General features: G+C 49.4%; 1 protein-coding gene across 1 annotated transcript in view; it reads left to right on the top strand.

The window, feature by feature from the left end:
* The window catches only part of Catsperd (catsper channel auxiliary subunit delta), a 71,369-nt gene extending 53,007 nt beyond the window's left edge, over positions 1–18,362 (top strand). The window contains exons 10-23 of the mRNA XM_087909264.1: positions 1,496–1,646; positions 3,078–3,173; positions 3,601–3,683; positions 4,556–4,732; positions 5,490–5,603; positions 6,174–6,263; positions 7,011–7,069; positions 10,797–10,875; positions 11,673–11,725; positions 12,668–12,742; positions 14,517–14,645; positions 16,316–16,505; positions 16,745–16,902; positions 17,494–18,362. Coding sequence (XP_087765390.1) covers positions 1,496–1,646; positions 3,078–3,173; positions 3,601–3,683; positions 4,556–4,732; positions 5,490–5,603; positions 6,174–6,263; positions 7,011–7,069; positions 10,797–10,875; positions 11,673–11,725; positions 12,668–12,742; positions 14,517–14,645; positions 16,316–16,505; positions 16,745–16,902; positions 17,494–17,800 — 1,761 coding nt within the window. The 3' untranslated portion in view covers positions 17,801–18,362. The remainder of the gene's footprint in view (positions 1–1,495; positions 1,647–3,077; positions 3,174–3,600; positions 3,684–4,555; positions 4,733–5,489; positions 5,604–6,173; positions 6,264–7,010; positions 7,070–10,796; positions 10,876–11,672; positions 11,726–12,667; positions 12,743–14,516; positions 14,646–16,315; positions 16,506–16,744; positions 16,903–17,493) is intronic.

The raw sequence follows: 18,362 nt of genomic DNA, 5'->3' as shown, positions 1-18,362 counted from the left end.
CCATACATAAATCACAGCTAACCAATGTCCTCCTTGTCAAAGTTGTTAGTCTCCCACTCCAGCTGGGGAACCTGTGCAGAAAGAATAGCATCCAGACTGTCCTGGAAGGGAGCAGGGTGTTCCCAGGGCAGGCCTACTTCCGGCTTTCTCAGCCTCAGGGTTGTGGGTGTATTTCAGGTGCCTGGAGCATCCTTACTGCCCCTCCATGCCAGTTAACCCCAAATGCCATCTCACAGAGCCGTCACAGCTCCCCTCTCCAGTGTCCTGCCCTATTGTTCCCCTGGGGCACAGACTATGCAGGGGTAGGAGGTTGCTTCCTTTCCAGTTTCCTTCTATAGCTGTGGTAAACACTTTGACCAAAAGCCGTTTTGGGGGTGTGGTGGTTTGCTCCTCCCAAAGGGAGTGACACTTTTAGGAGGTGTGGCCTTGTTGGAGGAAGTATGTCACTGTGTAGGCAGGTCTTTGAGGTCTCATATATGCTCAAGTCATGCCCAGTGAGTCAGGTCACTTCCTGTTGCCTGCGGGTCAAGATGTAAGACCCCTCAGCTCATTCTCCAGCACCACATCTGCCTACATGCCACCATGCTTCCTGCTATAACAATGAACTAAACTTCTGAACCATAAGCAAGCAATTAAATGTTCCTTTAGAAGAGTTTCTGTGGTCATGGTGTCTCTTCACAGCAATAGAAACCCTAACTGAGACAGGGAGGAAAGGATTTATCTGGCTACACTCCCAGGTCACAGTTTGTCACCAAGAAAAATCATGTCCAGAACTCAGGGCAGAAGCATATTTCAAAGAGCTGCTGGCTTGTTCTTGCTCAGCTTTCTTAGATGCCTAGAACCACCTACCTAGAGAATGACACCACTCATGGTGGCTGGATCTCCCCACCTCCATTACCCTAATCAGCACACTTCCCCACATTCACATCCAGAGGCCAAATACTCCCTCCCAAGGGTGCATAGAGGCTTATCTCCTCAGTGACATCCACTAACCATCAGGGCCGGAGAAGTGGCTGAGCTGGCAGTTAGCGTGGATTCCCAGCCTTGAAGAGGCCCTGAATTCAGTTCTCAGCATCCATACTGGGTGACTCACATGCACCTATAACTCCAGTTTCAGGGGTTCCAATCCTCTGGCCTCTGTGGGTATCTGCACTTATATGCACATACCCCATCCCCATACACACACACGCATGCACACACACACACACACACACACACACACACACATGAATATACATGTATGTATTTAATTCTTAATAATTTTAATCATTATTTTTTTTAAATTCTTAATAAGAACTACTCCCCATTACTTCCCCTTAGTCAGACATTGGGGAAGGTCTTTGAGAATCACGGGGGGGGGGGGTGCTGAGGCTGGGCAATGTCCTTGATCTCTCAAAGTCCCTGCCTTAATACTACTTGAGATTGCTGATTGATGTGAGCAGGACTGTCCCAGTGGATTTGGGCCACAGTGACTTGGTTGCTTCTCTTCTCTCAGGGTACATTTCACTACCTGGAGCACCCCCTGAACCACAGTGCAGGGATACCTTTTACGTACAATGAACCTCTTGACGTCATCATCAAGCCAGGCCAGAGGGGTTTTCTGATCCTCTATGGTCAGTCAAGTCTCTTGGTGTCCCCCAATGCAGGTGAGCCACACCCCACCTAGACCTCCACCGGCGGGGATGGATTTAGACTGGAGACCCCAGATGTTTGTATGTGTTAATATGCACATGGAGGCCAGAGGGGTTCATCAAGTGCTCAATTATTTTCTTCATTCTTTTTTTTCCTACCTTTTCAAAGAATACAATTTCACCCAACCTGGGAATGGTCAGCAAGTCCCAGGGATCCCCCTGTTTCTGCCTCCTTATTGCTAGTATTACAAGCTGGGCTAGACTTTTAGAGAGCTGCGATGAAGGTCTGAAGGCAGATAGGGCTCCACCCTGACCACGCCCCCAGCCCCTCACTGGGGATTCTAGGCAGGGGCTCCACCCTGACCACGCCCCCAGCCCCTCACTGGGGATTCTAGGCAGGGGCTCCACCCTGACCACGCCCCCAGCCCCTCACTGGAGATTCTAGGCAGGGGCTCCACCCTGATCACGGCCCCCAGCCCCTCACTGAGGGAGTCTAGGCGGAGTTCCACCCTGACCACGCCCTCAGCCCCTCACTAGGGGATTCTAGGCAGGGGCTCCACCCTGACCACGCCCCCAGGCCCTCACTAGGGGATTCTAGGTGGGGCTCCACCCTGACCATGCCCCAAGACCATCACTAGGGGATTCTAGGTGGGGCTCCACCCTGACCACGCCCCCAGTCCCTCAGGGGAATAGGGGGAGCTGGGGGGGGATTCTCGGTGGGGCTCCACCCCTCACTAAGCCCCCAGTCTCTTAAATTAATTTGCTATAGAATCTCACTAAATTGACTAGGTTAGCCTTTAGGTCATTCTGTAACCCAGGCAGGCCTAGAAGTCTGGAACCTCCTGGGTGCTCCTCCACTCCTAGGTTTTAGTTTCCTTGACATCAGGGATGCATATTCATGCACACACACACGCACATACACATACAAACACGCACACACATACACACACACATGCACACACACATACACATACACGCATGCAAATGCACCTACACACGTGCGCGCGCACACACATGCACACTCACATACACATACATACATGCACACACAAACACACGCACGCACGTGTGCACTCACACCACACCTTGCTGATTGGTCATCAGCCTTAAGGCAGTTTTATTCTTGATAGATTTGCCCTGTGGCGTCGCCTTCATGAACACGGAGCATTTGCTCTCTGTTGGGTCCAGTTGTCACTTTTCAGAGCTCCATTACCAAAGAGACTCAGACGGGTCGCCTTTCCCAGAGCCCACGTGTCCCCTGGGGTTTGAAAAATCAGGTGTCTGCTGAGTTTCTCTCCTTGGGTTTTTGAATAACAAACCAAAGGCAAGTCATAAAAACCCAGTAAAGGCAAAGGAGACACGGTGTGGGGGCCGTGCAGGGAGGCACAGAGGTGTGGTGCGCTTGAGCGGGACACACGTCATCATTGTCTACCTGTCCTCTCCTAGGCCAGATCATGCAGACCGTAGAGCTGTGGGAAGGGAAGAGACGTCTTCTCTCCGATATCTCCTCCACTGGCTTCGCCATCCACAGTGTTGCCTCGAGTATGTGGCCGAATTGTTGCTGGCAGCTTGCTTCTATGAAGCCTCTTGCCTCACTTCAGCTCCCACCCCCCACCCCCAGGATCCCACTCCTCAGCTTGGCTGTGATTGGTCTGCGACCCCCTGGGCTGGGCGGGGTTGCAGTGAGGGATAACTGCTCTTTGACTTTCGCTGCTGTTTGTTTCTTCCGTCTGCTTACTTCTTGCAGCTGTGGGTGTGAAGATGTTTGCATGCGCACCTGGGTGAGTATGTGGAGGAGAAGACCTATGCAAGTTGAGTCTAGCCTTCCATTATGTGGGTTCCGGGAATTGAACTTAGGTCTTCAGGTTTGGGAGCAAGTGCCTGTACCTGCTGACCCCTCGCTGGCCCCTTTGCTTTGCTCCTTTCCCAGAACCCGACCTCATCTTTGCTTTTGCTTTCTCTTTCCCAGATATTTTCGAGTTGGCTGTGCTCACACGGAACAATAATTTGTACTACGGAAGTCAGAGTTACCTGCAAACCCCCGTAATCCAAGTATGTCTGGGTTCTCAGACACAGCTGTGATGTGATCCCTTCTTAGACCCCTGTCCTTCGTCGAAGCCTGAGCATCACACTAGGGAAATGTCATTTTGTTTTGAGGCAAGACCTAATGTAGCTACTGCTGGACTGGAGCTCCATTGGTAGCCGAGGATAACAGTGTAGTTCTGATCCTTGAGAGTGCTCCAATGGTAGGCAGGCACCGCCATGCAAAGTTTTGGGGAATTCTGCACATGGAATCCAGGGCTGTGTGCATGCTAGGTGGACACATCTACCCACTGTGACCTACCCTACACAGTTACAAACAAATTATTCAGCACCAGGTCTCAGGTTTAAACTCCCAGAGCCACAAATCAGAACAAAGAAAAACAGTGAAATATACATATGAAGCCACTGCCTTGCTGCTCCTGAGAAAGAGGGTGCTCGCGTTGGCTAAGGTTCCATCCCAAGTGGTGTTATATTTGCACACAAGCAGCAGCCAAGCTTGATTAGAGGGCTGAAGAGCCTGGGCGGGGGTGGGGGGCGGGAGATCACAATGGCCCCCACCACTAAGCCTGATGACCTAAGTGTGATCCCTGGCACCCACATGGTGGACTGAGAGAACTGCCTCCTGACCAGTTGTCCTCTGCCCTGCACCGTGTGAACTTGCATACAATAAATAAATAGAGTAACATTTTGTTTTTTAAAGTAGTAGGCTGGGCATGTTATGCTGAGTCTGCTCTTCATCCCCAGTTCTCGGGAGGGTTGAGACAGGAGGATTGCTGTGTTTGTGAGGCCTGCTGGGGCTACTAAGATCTCGTGGAAAGAAACAAAACAAAAAGAAAAGCAGGAAGGCGAGGGTTGGGCCTCAGACCTGACTTTCCTTATAGCTGCCGAATCCGCCTCACTGGAATGACCAAACAAGCATCTCCTTTACGGACACTGGCATGCTGGAGTTCCTCACGCCAGCGTATAACCCAAAGCTTCTAGTGTTTGACTTTGAGAAGTGCACTGTGAACGTGCAAGCCGTTCTCATGGATCCCAAATTGGAAATTGAACCGTGTAATGTAGGTGACTCTGTGATCTAAGTCAATTCCCAGTGACCTTTGTGGTTATTTATTTCCAGGGTGGGTAGCTGGTGGCACTGTGGATGCCACCTCGGACCTCATACAATGGAGGAGAGTCATGGTCCAGTAAGCACTCCCTAAGCCCATCTCTGCCTTTAGAGTAGGGGAAACGGAGAGAGAAAACTTGGGCGAGAGATGGTGGTAGAGGTCCTGTCATTCTTGTTCCTTGGGAAGTTGCAGTAAAAGGATTTCAAGTTCCATTGAGCCTGTGCAACTCAGCAAGACTTTGTGTTAAAAGAAAAAGTGAATATGGGGCTGGGGTGTGGCCAGGGTGGAGCCCCGCCTAGAATCCCCCAGTGATGGGCTGGGGTCATGGTCACGGTGGAGCCCCTGCCTAGAATCCCCCAGTTAGGGGCTGGGGGCGTGGTCAGTTTGGAGCAGTTGCTTAGCAAATGCCAGAATACAGGTTTAGTTCCCCCATATTGCAAGATACCTGAAAAGAAAGGAGGAGGAAGAAGAAGAAGAAGACTACGATGACGATGAAGATGACAACATTTTGGAAGGACTTGGTTCCTTCCTGTAAAAGTGTAGTGGAGTTGCTTGTCTACATCAGGTTCTCTGGGGACACAGGGTCCAGCCATGGCTTTCAGCATGAGGATAAAATTCTGTGTCTAATATGCCACATAGCCTGCTTGTCCTTTGCTTCTGGAGACAGGGCTGGAAGCAGTATTTCCTTATGTCCCATTCTCTTCCCCAGGTGGAGGTTATGGAAAGCACCATGGTAAATAAAGTGTTCACAATAGACATGAACACCAAGCTGGATCTGTCCGCCCTCATAATACCCCGGCGGAGAAAGACCCCCATACCACTGGTGAGTATAGGCCAACCTGCACACTCCAGCCTGGACCACAGGCTCCATCCTCCACAGTGCTGCCAGGCCACAACCCCAGAAGCCCTTGTTTGTCGAAACTTCCTCTCTTCTCTCTTTGCCTCCTCCACATTCCTATTTCTCTTCCTCTTTTTCTCCCTCTTCCTTCCTTATCTCCCTTGTCCATCTCATCCCCCCATCTCCACCTTCTCCTCCACCTCCTCCACCTCCTCCTCCACCTCCTCCATCTCCTTCTCCAGCATCTCCTCCTCCATCTCCTCCTTCTCCAGCATCTCCTCCTCCATCTTCTCCTCCATCTCTCTCTGTCTCTTCCTTCTGCCACTCCAGGTTCCTCCAACAACCCCCGCTCTCCCTGTTGTTCTTGACATCCTGCTATGTCTTGCAGCTGAGTGGTCTCAGTCTCTGGGGCTGCAGCTGATAGGCAGATATTCCCAGTGGGTGTGCTTTAACCCAGGAGCTTGTGTGCATAAGCAGCTTGGTTGTGCTGAGGGTGGACAGGGTTCCCCTGGGTATCTGTCACAAAGGGACAGCTGTCTGTGTGTTATGTCTTAGGTGATGGTCAGCAACCCTCACTCCCTGGGGTTCGAGGCATTCATCTCCGAATTTGGCAACACGCTCGACGGCAACATTAAGCACAAACTGGTGTGTGTCTGTGGTCATGGCAGGGACCTTGACCAAATCCCAATAACACCCCGGGCACTGCTTTTTAGTTTGTTTGTTTTGTTTTGTGATAGCAAGACACGATGTCCCTCTGTAGGCCAGGGAAGTCATAGAATATGACTTCCTAAGGGCTGGACGCAGGGAGTGTACCACTAACGCCTGACCCTCTATGCTAGCCTCTCCTTTGAGCCCTGACTCCTCTGCCCTGACAGGCAGCCGCCACCACACACACACACACTGTCACACAGGAGAGGCTGGGGTGCACCAGGTGCAGGGAGGGTGGGAGCTGAGTTATCTGGGTTTCAGCCAGGGACCAGGTAGGGGACCAGTTGTCCCCCCTGCACCTGTCTGCCTCAGAGTCATGGCAGGACTTGCCTGTGGTGCCTAGGATCACATGGCCAGTCTACACAATGTCACCTGAGCAGGCAGGACTCAGACAAACCCACACTTCAGGCAACTCTTTGGGACATGAAATATCAGTGAGTGGGGAGACAAAGTTGCAACTCATGGGGGATACCAAGGATTGCTGTCACAAGGGCCATGAGAGTTTAGAGAAGGTTTCCCTATAACATAGAAATAAGACATAGTAGGGCTGGACAGCTGATGGGCCCACCAGTCACCCTTCTCTTACTAGCCCCGTCCCATTTGGGGTGACATCTGTGCAGACCCCTGCTGCAAATGGCTGTTTCTCTGTGTGTCTGTCTGTCGCTGTCTCTGCCACTGCTGCAGGAAATAAAACTCCAACAGCAGCACCACTGGAAAAACGCAGACCATAACTTCACCTCCAGGTACTGACGGTCTCAGGGCTTGAGGGTCGTCGCTGCTCCTACCTACAGGGTTTCCCGGAGCCACAGTGGGAGAAGTAGGGCCGAGTCCCAAGCCTACCTCCGGAACACTATGATCACATTAGTCTAGGTTCTCCATGGGGCCAGAGCCTGGAGCTGGTGGAGTAGTCACCCAGAAAGCCTGCGACGCTGGGTCCCCGGCCCAGCACCTCAGTCCTGAGTGCCACGGCATTGTGGCTGTGGTCTCAGCTCGGGTGAAATGGGAGCAGGAAGGTCAAGAGTTTGAGGCTAGCCTGTGCAGATAAGTATGTGTGAGTCTCTGTGTCTGTGTGTGTCTACGTGGTATCATAGTCTGCTCTCAGATACTGTGAGAGACACCAATGACCTAAAGGAACTTGGAGAGGAAAGGGTTTATTTGTCTTACCTGGGCTGACCACAGTCTGTCTTCAGGAGAAACTGAGGAAGAATCTGAAGACAGGGAATGACGCAGAAGCCAGAGAGCAGTGTTGCTACCAGGCTGCTCCTGGGGACTCAGCCTGCTTTTGGTTTTGTTTGTTTGTTTGTTTGTTTTTTGTTTTTCTGAGATGGTTTCTCTGTGTAACAGTCTTGGCTATCATGGAACTCATGCTGTAGACCAGGATGGCCTCGAACTCAACAGAGATCCACCTGCCTCTTCCATCAGAGTGAGGGATTAAAGGTGTGCCACCATAGTCCAGCACTCAGCCTGCTTTTTTTTTTTTTCATGTTACCATAGCATTTAGTTTGGAGTGGGCCTGTAAGTACAATTGTGTTTTTTTAATACAGTTACTTATAATATTTATTTATTTATTTTATATTTTATTTTATTTTATTGTTATTTATTGAGTTCTACATTTCTCTCTGCTCCCCTCCCTATCTCTCCCCTCCCCCCTTCAATCTTTCCCCAAGGTCCCCATGCTCCTAATTTACTCAGGAGACCTTGTCTTTTTCTACTTTCTACTTCCCATGTAGATTAGATCTATGTAAGTCTCTCTTAGTGTCCTCATTGTTGTCTAAGTTCTCTGGGATTGTGGTTTGTAGGCTGGTTTTCTTTGATTTATGTTTAAAAAGCACCTATGAGTGAGTACATGTGATAATTGTCTTTCTGCGTCTGGGTTACCTCACTCAAAATAATGTTTCCTAGTTCCATCCATTTTCCTGCAATATTCAAGCTGTTGTTTTTTTCTTCTGTGTAGTACCATTGTGTAAATGTACCACATTTTCCTTACCCATTCTTCGGTCGATGGGGCATTTAGGTTGTTTCCAGGTTCTGGCTATGACAAACAAAGCTGCTATGAACATAGCTGAGCACACGTCCTTGTGACACGATTGAGCATCCTTTGGATATATACCCCAGAAGTGGTATTACTGGGTCTTGAGGAAGGTTGTTTCCTAATTTTCTGAGAAATCGCAACACTGACATCCAAAGGGGTTGTACCAGCTTGCATTCCCACCAGCAATGCAGAAGTGTTTCCTTTACCCCACAACCTATCCAGCATGAGTTGTCAACAGTGTTTTTGATCTTGGCCATTCTTACAGGTGTAAGATGAAATCTCAGAGTTGTTTTGATTTACATTTCTCTGATGACTAAGGATGCTGAACATTTCCTTAAGAATCTTTCAGCCATTTTAGATTCCTCTGTTTAGGTCTGTACTCCATTTTTTTTTATTGAATTATGTGATCTTTTGGTACCCAATTTCTTGAGTTTTTTGTATATTTTGGAGATTAGATCTCTGTCTGATGTGGGGTTAGTGAAGATCTTTTCCCATTCTGTAGGCTGTCGTTTTGTCTTGTTGACCATGTCCTTTGCTTTACAGAAGCTTTTCAGTTTCAGGAGGTCCCATTTATTAATTGTTTCTCTCAGTGCCTGTGCTGCCAGGGTTCTATTTAGGAAGTGTTTCCCTGTGCCAATCGCTCAAGTGTGCTTCCCACTTTCTCTTCTATAAGGTTCAATGTGACTGGCTTTATGTTAAGGTCTTTGATCCATTTGGACTTGAGTTTTGTGCATGGTGATAGATATGGGTCTATTTTATACATGTTGATATCCAGTTATGCCAGCACCACTTGTTAAATATGCTTTCTTTTTTCCATTTGATATTTTTTGTTTCTTTATCAAAAATCAGGTGTTCGAAGATGTGTGGATTGATATCCAGGTGTTCTATTCAGTTCCATTGGTCTTCCTGTCTGTTCTTATGCCAATACCTGGCTGTTTTCAGTACTGTAGTAGAGGTTGAAGTTAGGGATTGTGATGCTTCCAGAAGTTCTTTTGTTGCCCAGGATTGTTTTGGCTATCCTGGTATTTTTTCTTTTCCAAATGAAGTTGAATACCGTTCTTTCAAGGTCTTTGAAGAATTTTGCTGGGATTTTGATGGGCATTGAGTTGAATCTGTAGGTTGCTTTTGGTAAGATTGCCATTTTTACTATGTTAATTCTGCCTACCCAAGAGCATGGGAGGCCTTTCCACGTTCTGGTGTCTTCTTCAATTTCTTTCTTCAAAAATTTAACGTTCTTGTCACACAAGTCTTCCACTTGTTTGGTTAGTTACTCCAAGATATTTTATGTTATTTGTGGCTATTGTGAAGGGTGTTGATTCTCTCATTTCTCCCCCAGCCCTTTTATCATCTGTGTACAGGAGGGCTACTGGTTTTTTTGAGTTAATCTTGTATCCTGCTACATTGCTGAAAATGTTTATGAGTTGTCGGAGTTCCTTGGTAGAATTTTTGGGATCACTTATGTAAACTATCATATCATCAGCAAATAGTGAGACTTTGACTTCTTCTTTTCCAGTTTGTATCCCCTTGATCTCCCTTTGGTGTCTTATTGCTCTAGCTAGGACCTCAAGAACTACATTGAATAGATATGGAGAGAGTGGACAACCTTGTCTTGTTTCTGATTTCAGTGGAATCACTGTTAATTTCTCTCCATTTAGTTTGATGTTGGCTGTTGACTTGCTGTATATTGCCTTAATTATGTTTAGGTATGTTCCTTGTATCCCTGCTCTCTCCAAGACCTTTATAATGAAGGGATGTGGTATTTTGTCGAATGTTTTTTGGTATCTAATGAGATGACCATGTGGTTGTTATTTTTCAGCTTGTTTATATGGTGGATTACGTTGACAGATTTTTGTATGTTGAACCATCCCTGCATCTGTGGGATGAAGCTGACTTGGTCATGGTGGATGATGGTTCTGATGTGTTCTTGGATTTGATTTGCTAGTATTTTATTTAGTATTTTTGCATCAATGTTCATGAGTGAGATTTGTCTGTAATTCTCTTTCTTAGTATTATCTTTGTGTGGTTTGGGTATCAGGGTAATTGTAGCCTCATAAAAAGAGTTTGTCAGCCTGTTTTCTTATATACTTGGTTGGGAGCCTAGCCTAAAGGCTGAGCCATATCTCCAGCCCAGGCTGCTTTCTCATACAACCAGGACCACCTACTCAGGGGTGGCACCACTATCTGCTGAAGCTTCCCACATCAATCACTAATCAATTAAATGCCACACTGGCCAATCTGATGGGGCAAAATCTCAGGTGAAGTTCCCTCTTCCTGGCTGTGTCAAGTTGACAGCCAAAAGTATTCACGGCATATACTGGCAGGTGGACGACAGAGGATGGGGAAGGTCGCGGGTGTGCAGATCGATGGTCAGCAGGATGAGCGCACCAGCATCACCATAATGCAGACCTTCCATCCCTGGTGTCCCTGTTGCTTTGCAGCATCAAGCAGCACAGCATCTCCTCCCTGACTGTGGACATAGCTGACAAGACAATGGCGTGTGTGGACCTGAAGCCTCTGGTATGTGCCGAGTCACAGAAGCTGGTCCCATCACCCTGGATGGACTCTGGTTCGGAAATGACACTGATGTTGTCCTGATTGCTGGGGTCACTGTTGCCATCTGGGGGAATCCCTTACAACCCTCCGGGGGAAGCGCTGTTTCTCATTGGGCATCTCTAGAATTTTCTCTGGCCAATTTGAGGAACTAGAACTTCTAGATCAGTGGTTTTCATCCTCCCAGATGCTGAGACCCTTTAACACAGCTCCTCATGTTGTGGTGACCCCAACCATACAATTATTTTCATTGCTATTTCATAAGTGTAATTTTGCTACTGTTATGAATCATAATATAAATACCTGTGCTTTTTCCAGTGGTCTCAGGTGACCCCTGTGAAAGAATTGTTTTATCCCATGGGCTTGCGACCCACAGGTTGAGACCCACTGTTCTAGGTGCTTCCAGAGACTTGAAAATGAAATGCCTGCATGCAAGAACTTATGCGTCCTTCATCCACAGCTGCGTCATTCGCAGTGGGCAACCGTGGAAACATTCCCACAAACGGATGGGGAGAGCGTGGCCCATTCATTTGGTTGATATTATTCAGCCAGGAAAAGGAGCAGAGTTCTTACCATAATCCCAATGTGTAGCACTGTGTGCTTTTGAGGGCGGGAATGAAGAGCTAGGTGTTTGCTGTGGGTGGAGCCTCGACTTGACACGGAGAGCCGCTGCGAATGTGTCGCAGACAGTGTTCCTGGGCAGCAGGGATGACGGTGGCTCTTTGTGGCTTGTTTGACTGCCTCTCCGTCTCTGTCCCTTGCAGACCACACTCATTTCAATTGGCTGTGACCAGACCAAGAAGATTATTGTGCAGAAGTGAGTGTCATAGCCCCGGGGACAGGGGAGGCAGGGCAGGGCCGGCAGCATCGCTATAGCGAGGTGACATTATTCTATCTACTTCTGTATGTCTTTAGTAGTTCCATAATAGGGGGTTCAGGGCTTGGGGAGAGGGCTCAGCCATTAGAACAACAGCTGCTCTTGCAGAGGACCGCGGTTCAGTTCCCAGCAACCACATGGTGGCTCACAGCTCTCTGTAACTCCAGGTCCAGGGGACCTGACACACTCATATGATTTCTGTGGGCTCTGCACACACATGGTGCACAGACAGACATACAGGCAAAATACTCGCACACACAAATAAATAAGTAGACATTTAAACACTGAAATATTAAATTTAGGCTACGTTATTAAATGTTAAATTTAAATACTAACATCAAAGTTCTGCGTATAATTGACAGTTGATACAAATCAAAACACTGAAAACCGCAAATCCCTGGCAGTAGCCGTCCATCCTGAGCCAGGAAGTGGTTGGTTAGTCACACGCGGAGGTGGCCATGCTGTGTTCTGGGGCCCTAGTATGTGAGACCTGAGCTTGCTGATTAGGTGATGCCATTGTCTTCCTATGAAGATCTGCTCTTTCTTGTGTGTGTCTGAGAGTAAGTGGGTGTGTAAGCAGGCGTCAGTGTGTGTGTGTGGAGAGTTGGTGTGTGTGTGAGTGAGTGTGGGGGTACAAGTTCTCTCAGAGTCCAGAAGCCTCAGATCCCCTGGAGCTGGCAGTGCACAGCTGTGAGCCCCTTCCCCACACAAGCCATCTCTGCAGCCACAGGTTTTAATTTCTAAGGAATGATTTGGAACCCTATTTGGCCTCCCTAAGATGACTGCAGGCCCCTACCCTCCACAGCTGGGGCCAGTGTCCCACCATCCCCTTCCAGTTCTTGTGTCTGCCCCCTCCCCTTCACCCACTTCTCTCCATTACAGCAAAATCTCCGCTTGTTCCATGGGAATCCTCGACCCGGTGGTACTGCAGAAAAACTACACTTACACCATTGAGAAGTAAGTGGGGTGTTGCCCACCTCTCATTCCTCCACACCCTGGGAACAGAGACCCCAGGAATGAGGAAGAGTGATTTAAAACTGGGGTCTGGCCCAGGGCAACCGTGCAGTTGCAGGAGCTGGCGGGATGCAGCGGTGTGTAGGGAGCCAGCACATTGTGCCAGGCACTGGAACCCATCAGGAGGCCTCTCCTTTGTTTAATGTGATCCTTTGAGTCAGAGCCAGGCCTTAGCACTGATGGTAAGCTGTCTTATTAGCTCTGTGTTGCTATGATAAGACATTGTGACCAAAAGCAACCCAAGGAGGAGCTGATGCAGAGGCCATGGAGGAACACTGTTTACTGGCTTGTTCCCCATAGCTTGCTTGGTTTGTTTCTATTTATTTATTTATTTATTTGATGGTTTTTCAAAACAGGGTTTCTCTGTATAGTTTTGGAGCCTGTCCTGGAACTCACTTTGTAGACCAGGCTGGCCTTGAACTCGGAGATCCGCCTGCCTCTACCTCTCGAGTGCTGGGAGTGGGTGGGTGTGCACCACCACTGCCCAGCTCCTGGCTTATTTTCTTAAGCCCAGCTGCCCAGGAGTGGTACTGTCCGCAGTGGGACGGGTCTCCCACATCAATCATTAACCCAGAAAATACACCACAGGCCTCTTCTCAACTGAGGCTCCCTCCTGACAGATGACCCTGGCTTGTATCAAGTTAACTAAGAAAGCTAAGCAGCACTAGCCAAGGCCAGCCTGGTGCCGTGTCTGGGGTGGGCTGTCACTTGGGAGTGTTTTTCTGATGCAGTCCCACACCCACTCTGTCTTAGCAGTTCATAGACAATGGAGGTTTGTGACTGAAACTTAGGTGCTAGAAACTGAGTCTAGGTGCTAATCTGAGCCCCATCCCCGTCTCTCACTAGGGTCCCAGGTGGGACTCCTCCTGAGTCACCAGAAGGGCAGATATAGACCCGCAGTCCCCACATGCCATTGCTTACATGGGGCTTACACATCTGTGGATTTTAGTACCCACTGGTGGTCCAGAGCCTGGGGTAGGTGGAGGCAGAAGGGACTTGGGAGAGAGAAACACTGTCCAGATGATGCTTCTTTCATTCACTGTGGCACGTGACAGGAAGAGGACAATTTGTGGGTGTTACTCTCTTCCTTTCAGCATGTGAACTCAGGTCATGAGCTAGATGGCCCTACTGTGCCCCTCACCGCTTCAGTTTGGGCCTCTGTGCGGCTGTCAGCTATTGGCTGAGGCCCCTCTCAGGAGACTCTTGAACTTGGCTTAAAATGTGCTGACTAAAAATATACACACGCGGGCACACACACAGGCACACACAAATATATACACATACAGACACATAGAGACACACACACAGATATACACATTCTCACACATACACCATGTACAGAAACACATGCATGCAAAACAGTCAGACACATGAATGTAAACCTGAAGAAAAGACCTTTGTATATCCTGGCGTGGGAGGACCCAGCAAAGACTGCAGCTGCCAGGACCTGAGTTCAGATTCCAGGACCTGTGATGTAAAAACAAACGGTGGGGCGGTGGTGGCGGTGGTGGTGCACACCTTTAATCCCGGCACTAGGCAGGCAGAGACAGGCGGATCTCTGTGAGTTCGAGACCAGCCTGGTCTACAGAGTGAGTTCCAGGTCAGGCCACAAAGCTACAGAGAAACCCTGTCCTAAAATAAACAAGCAAGCAAAGAACAAAACAACGGTGGGGCAGCAGTGTGGGCTTCAGTCACCACGGTCCTTGTTTCTCCAAAGGGAAGCGTACAAACCAGTGAGCCACAAGGCGGAGGCCCAGGGTAACCTGCACGTGTACTACCAGTACAAGGACCTGGGCTGCCCTCGCCTGGTCTACTACGACAAGCCATGGAAGCCCGTGGTGGAACTGTAAGGCCCCAGGCTGCACCAGCACCCCACCCTCAGCCTCCCCCGTCCCACCCCTACCCCACCCCTGTCCCGCTCAGCCCCAGCTACTGAGCCCAAAGCTAAGGAAGCTTGGCCCAGGTGTCAGTGTGAGAAAGGCCTCTGTTGCCACGGCCTTGGCTTGACTTGCAGGTGTCCACAGCAGGCCTTCTGACTCTTCCTTTTATGCCAGCCTCTAATCCATGATGTAGTTGAGGCTGGCTTTGGGCTCTGCAAATTCCTGCTGCAGCCCTCCAAGTGCTGGCATCTCTGTGCCATCAAACCCGATCACATCGTCTCCTTCTGACCACTTCTGTGCGGCCTATGCTCTCCCAACTCTGTCCTCGCCTGAAGCAAGGTCTATGTTTCTATGAGTGGTTGTGGAGTTTTGAAGGATGAGCAGGAGTTTGTCAACATATATGATAATGAAGGCACAGCTAGACAGGTACAGTCACACACACCTGTGATGCTCGCATTCAGGAAGCTGAGGCAGAAGGATTGAGAGTTTAAGGCTAGTCTGGGCTACACAGCAAGACTGTCTTAAAGAGATTATCTTGAGTTGGGTGGTGATGGCACATCTTTAATCCCAGCACTCAGAGGGCAGAGGCAGGAGGATCTCTATGAGTTCGAGGCCAGCCTGGTCTACAGAGTGAGTCCCAGGACAGCCAGGGCTACACAGAGAAACCCTGTCTTGAAAAACCAAAGAAAAAAAAAATATCTTGGAGAAAGTTGTGTGAAGATTGAATGTGGGCAGACTTTTGAGCAGTGTGTGACTGGCTGCTAAAGCTTCTTTCTGGAGCGAGAGCTTCTGCAGTTCCTGGAAGCAGTCACCCCTGACATCTCTGGAGGCTCTGAGGACTAGTGTCACTACAGGCTCTCTTTGGAACACAATTATACTTGTGTCGCTTAGATGGCTTCCAGACAGTGTCTCCTGTAGCGGAGGCTGGCCACAAACATCCCCTCAAGCTTCACCTCCCCAAGTGCGGTGTCCCTGGGTGTGGATGACCAAGCTCTCCACAGAAACCGCGATGCTGTGCAGCTGCTCCTACACTGGGCCGCTCAGGGAGCAGTGTCGTTCCTGAGGCCCAGGCTCTTCTTCCCCTCAGAGCCTAGCCCTGCCTGTCAAGGTTGGTTCAGTGTCTGTGTGTCCAGATTGTTTTGATCCTCAGCTACCAAGGCAAAGTCAAGCCTAAAAAGAGAAGCTCGGCTCAATATTCAGATGACACAGCCCTCGGATGTCAGGGTGCTTCAGTCCTTGGGTGCAGACCTAAGATTTGGGGAGGTATCTACAGACGTCATCCAAAATCTCTCAGGGACGGATAGGGTGCAGGAGTTCTGTTTGCTGGGGTGGAGTGCTTGCTTGGCTTCCTGAAGCCCCAGATCCTGTTCCCAGCACCCCGTGAACCAGGCACCACAGTGCACACACACCTTGTCATTCCAGCAGTGGAGAGGTGGAGACAGGGATCAGGAGTTCAAGGTCAGCCTGGGCTACAGAAACAATAAACAAAACCCAAATACACAACATTGCAAACTTATCCCTTTTTAGGAAGGACCCTCATTCATAGTGGCTGGATCCCTCCCTCTACTTCTCCCCCATTCTTTTCCCATGCCTTGCATCGGGGCGTGGAACCCCGCTGCCTCACCTTGTGTCTCAGGTGGAAGGACGGGGTTCTAGAAGAAATCATGAATGCTGAGTACGTGCTCCGTGAGATCAACGGGATAATTACCTATTCATACTCCCTGACGGCCGCCACTGCCAACTGCCGGTCACAGCCTCAGAACTGGAGCACCGTTCAGGCAGAGTTGGACAAGGGTGCAGATCGTACAACCCTCTGGAACAGAGAGGTAGGCAGGATCCCACCCACGCTGTGCTGGTGTCTGCCAGTCATCCTATCACTGCAGAGCCGGAGGCTGACGGACCCACTACAAAGCAAGTTGGAGGGCAGTCTAGGCCGTATCTTGCCAGGAGTCCCAGGAAGGGTGAAGTAGGAGGTTGGGGGGGTTAAGAGGACCGAGGACCTACTTTCAGCATGTGCCACGTGAAGGACAGAATGGCACCCTGCATCTTTCTCTCCTCACCCCAGAACTATGTCAGCTGCCACGATGACAAGGACGGCAAGCCCCTGCTGTGGCCGGAGGTCGAGTATCAGGTCTTAGGTGGCCGGACAGACAATAAGGTTATTTTTGGTCAAAGAAATGGAATCTACACCTTTTTTCTCTCTGTGGTGGATCCATACTACAGGTGAGTGGAGGGGACACTGTGGCTGGGGGGTGTCAAGGAGAGGTGACACACAGGTTTGGTGTCAGAGCAATCTGGCAGATTGTGGGGATGGTGGTGTGTGCCTGTCACTCCAGCAATAGGGAGATGGACAGACACAGGAGGATCAAGAGTTCAAGGCCATCTTTGGCTATAGAACTAGTTTGGGCCAGCCTGGGCTACACAAGATCAGGGTCAAACTCACGCAGCAGCAACTGTGGGGCTGTGGCCGCATAAGGGTGGTGGTTCATCCGCCTGGTTTCCTGGAAACTTGCCAGGCTGTGGGCTTTCACTCCAGACTCCTCCCTCCCTTCGCTGAGGCTGTTGGTCCTCCATGCCCCTCACCTCACCGTGCTTTCTCACCATTCCTCTCCTCTTGGCAGCAGCCGAGGTTCAGCTGGCCTGTCATCATGTTTTTCTTTCAAATGGTGATGTAATTGTCTTTAGTCCCCTTTCCCCCAAACCCTAAGCCAAAGCAAACAGAAAAACATATCTTAGTATCCATGCACAAGAGAAAGCTGGTCTTGTGAACAGGAGTGGGGACCCAGGACAGTCTATGCCCACTGTTGCTTGCAGCTACTGCAGTCTAAACACCGTATTCAGCGTGTACGTGTATGGGGCCTTACCCATGGTGATGTTCCCGCCGGTGCTCAGCATCGTGGTGCTGGTGGTTACAATGCTGCTGAGCATATGGCTAGCCTACGCCATCCCCAAGGAGCTGAACACTGAGAAGGGCCAGCGCTGCAAGAACTTCTGCTCCTGGCTGTTCCTTAGCTGCCTTAAGATCTGCAACTGTTTCTGGCTGTGGGGCAGACTGAGACGGTGCCTGCGCTCCAGGAAGGTGAAGGACCAGCCAGGGGGACTCCCAAGCCAGGTACACTAAGAGGCAAAACAGACAGACTTTGAGAGACAGCAAACACATAGGGGCTGCCGGGAGGAACCTCTGACCTCAATGTATGTACACATTGTCTCCTGTCCCAATAAACTGTTAACAATAGTGACCAGATAGGATCCATGCCAACCAGGCACTCTACCCCCTAACCACACCCCCAGCCATCTTTATATATCAAAAACAGTTTTTCCCATCCTCCAGTGTTAACCTCCAGCACAAACAAATATGTCAAATATGTTTTTTCCCCAACTTTTACATCAAAACATCTTTAAACCAAAAACAACATTTAGTATTTTTTTCTAGCTTGGCCAAATTGGGCCAGGTACATTCTGTCTTTACAAAAGTAAAAGGTGATTGATATAAGCACACCTTTTCAAGAACAACAATCTCGGGCTAGAGAGATGGCTCAGAGGTTAAGAGCACTGACTGCTCTTCCAGAGGTCCTGAGCTCAACTCCCCACAACCACAGGGTGGCTCACAGCCATCTGTAATGAGATCTGCAGGCATACATGCAGACAGAACCCTGTGTACATAATAAAATTGTGAGATTACA

This window comes from Myodes glareolus, chromosome 8, assembly GCF_982192425.1.
Source record: "Myodes glareolus chromosome 8, mMyoGla1.1, whole genome shotgun sequence".
Taxonomy (NCBI): domain Eukaryota; kingdom Metazoa; phylum Chordata; class Mammalia; order Rodentia; family Cricetidae; genus Myodes; species Myodes glareolus.
This window is presented reverse-complemented; position numbering and strand designations above follow the sequence as displayed.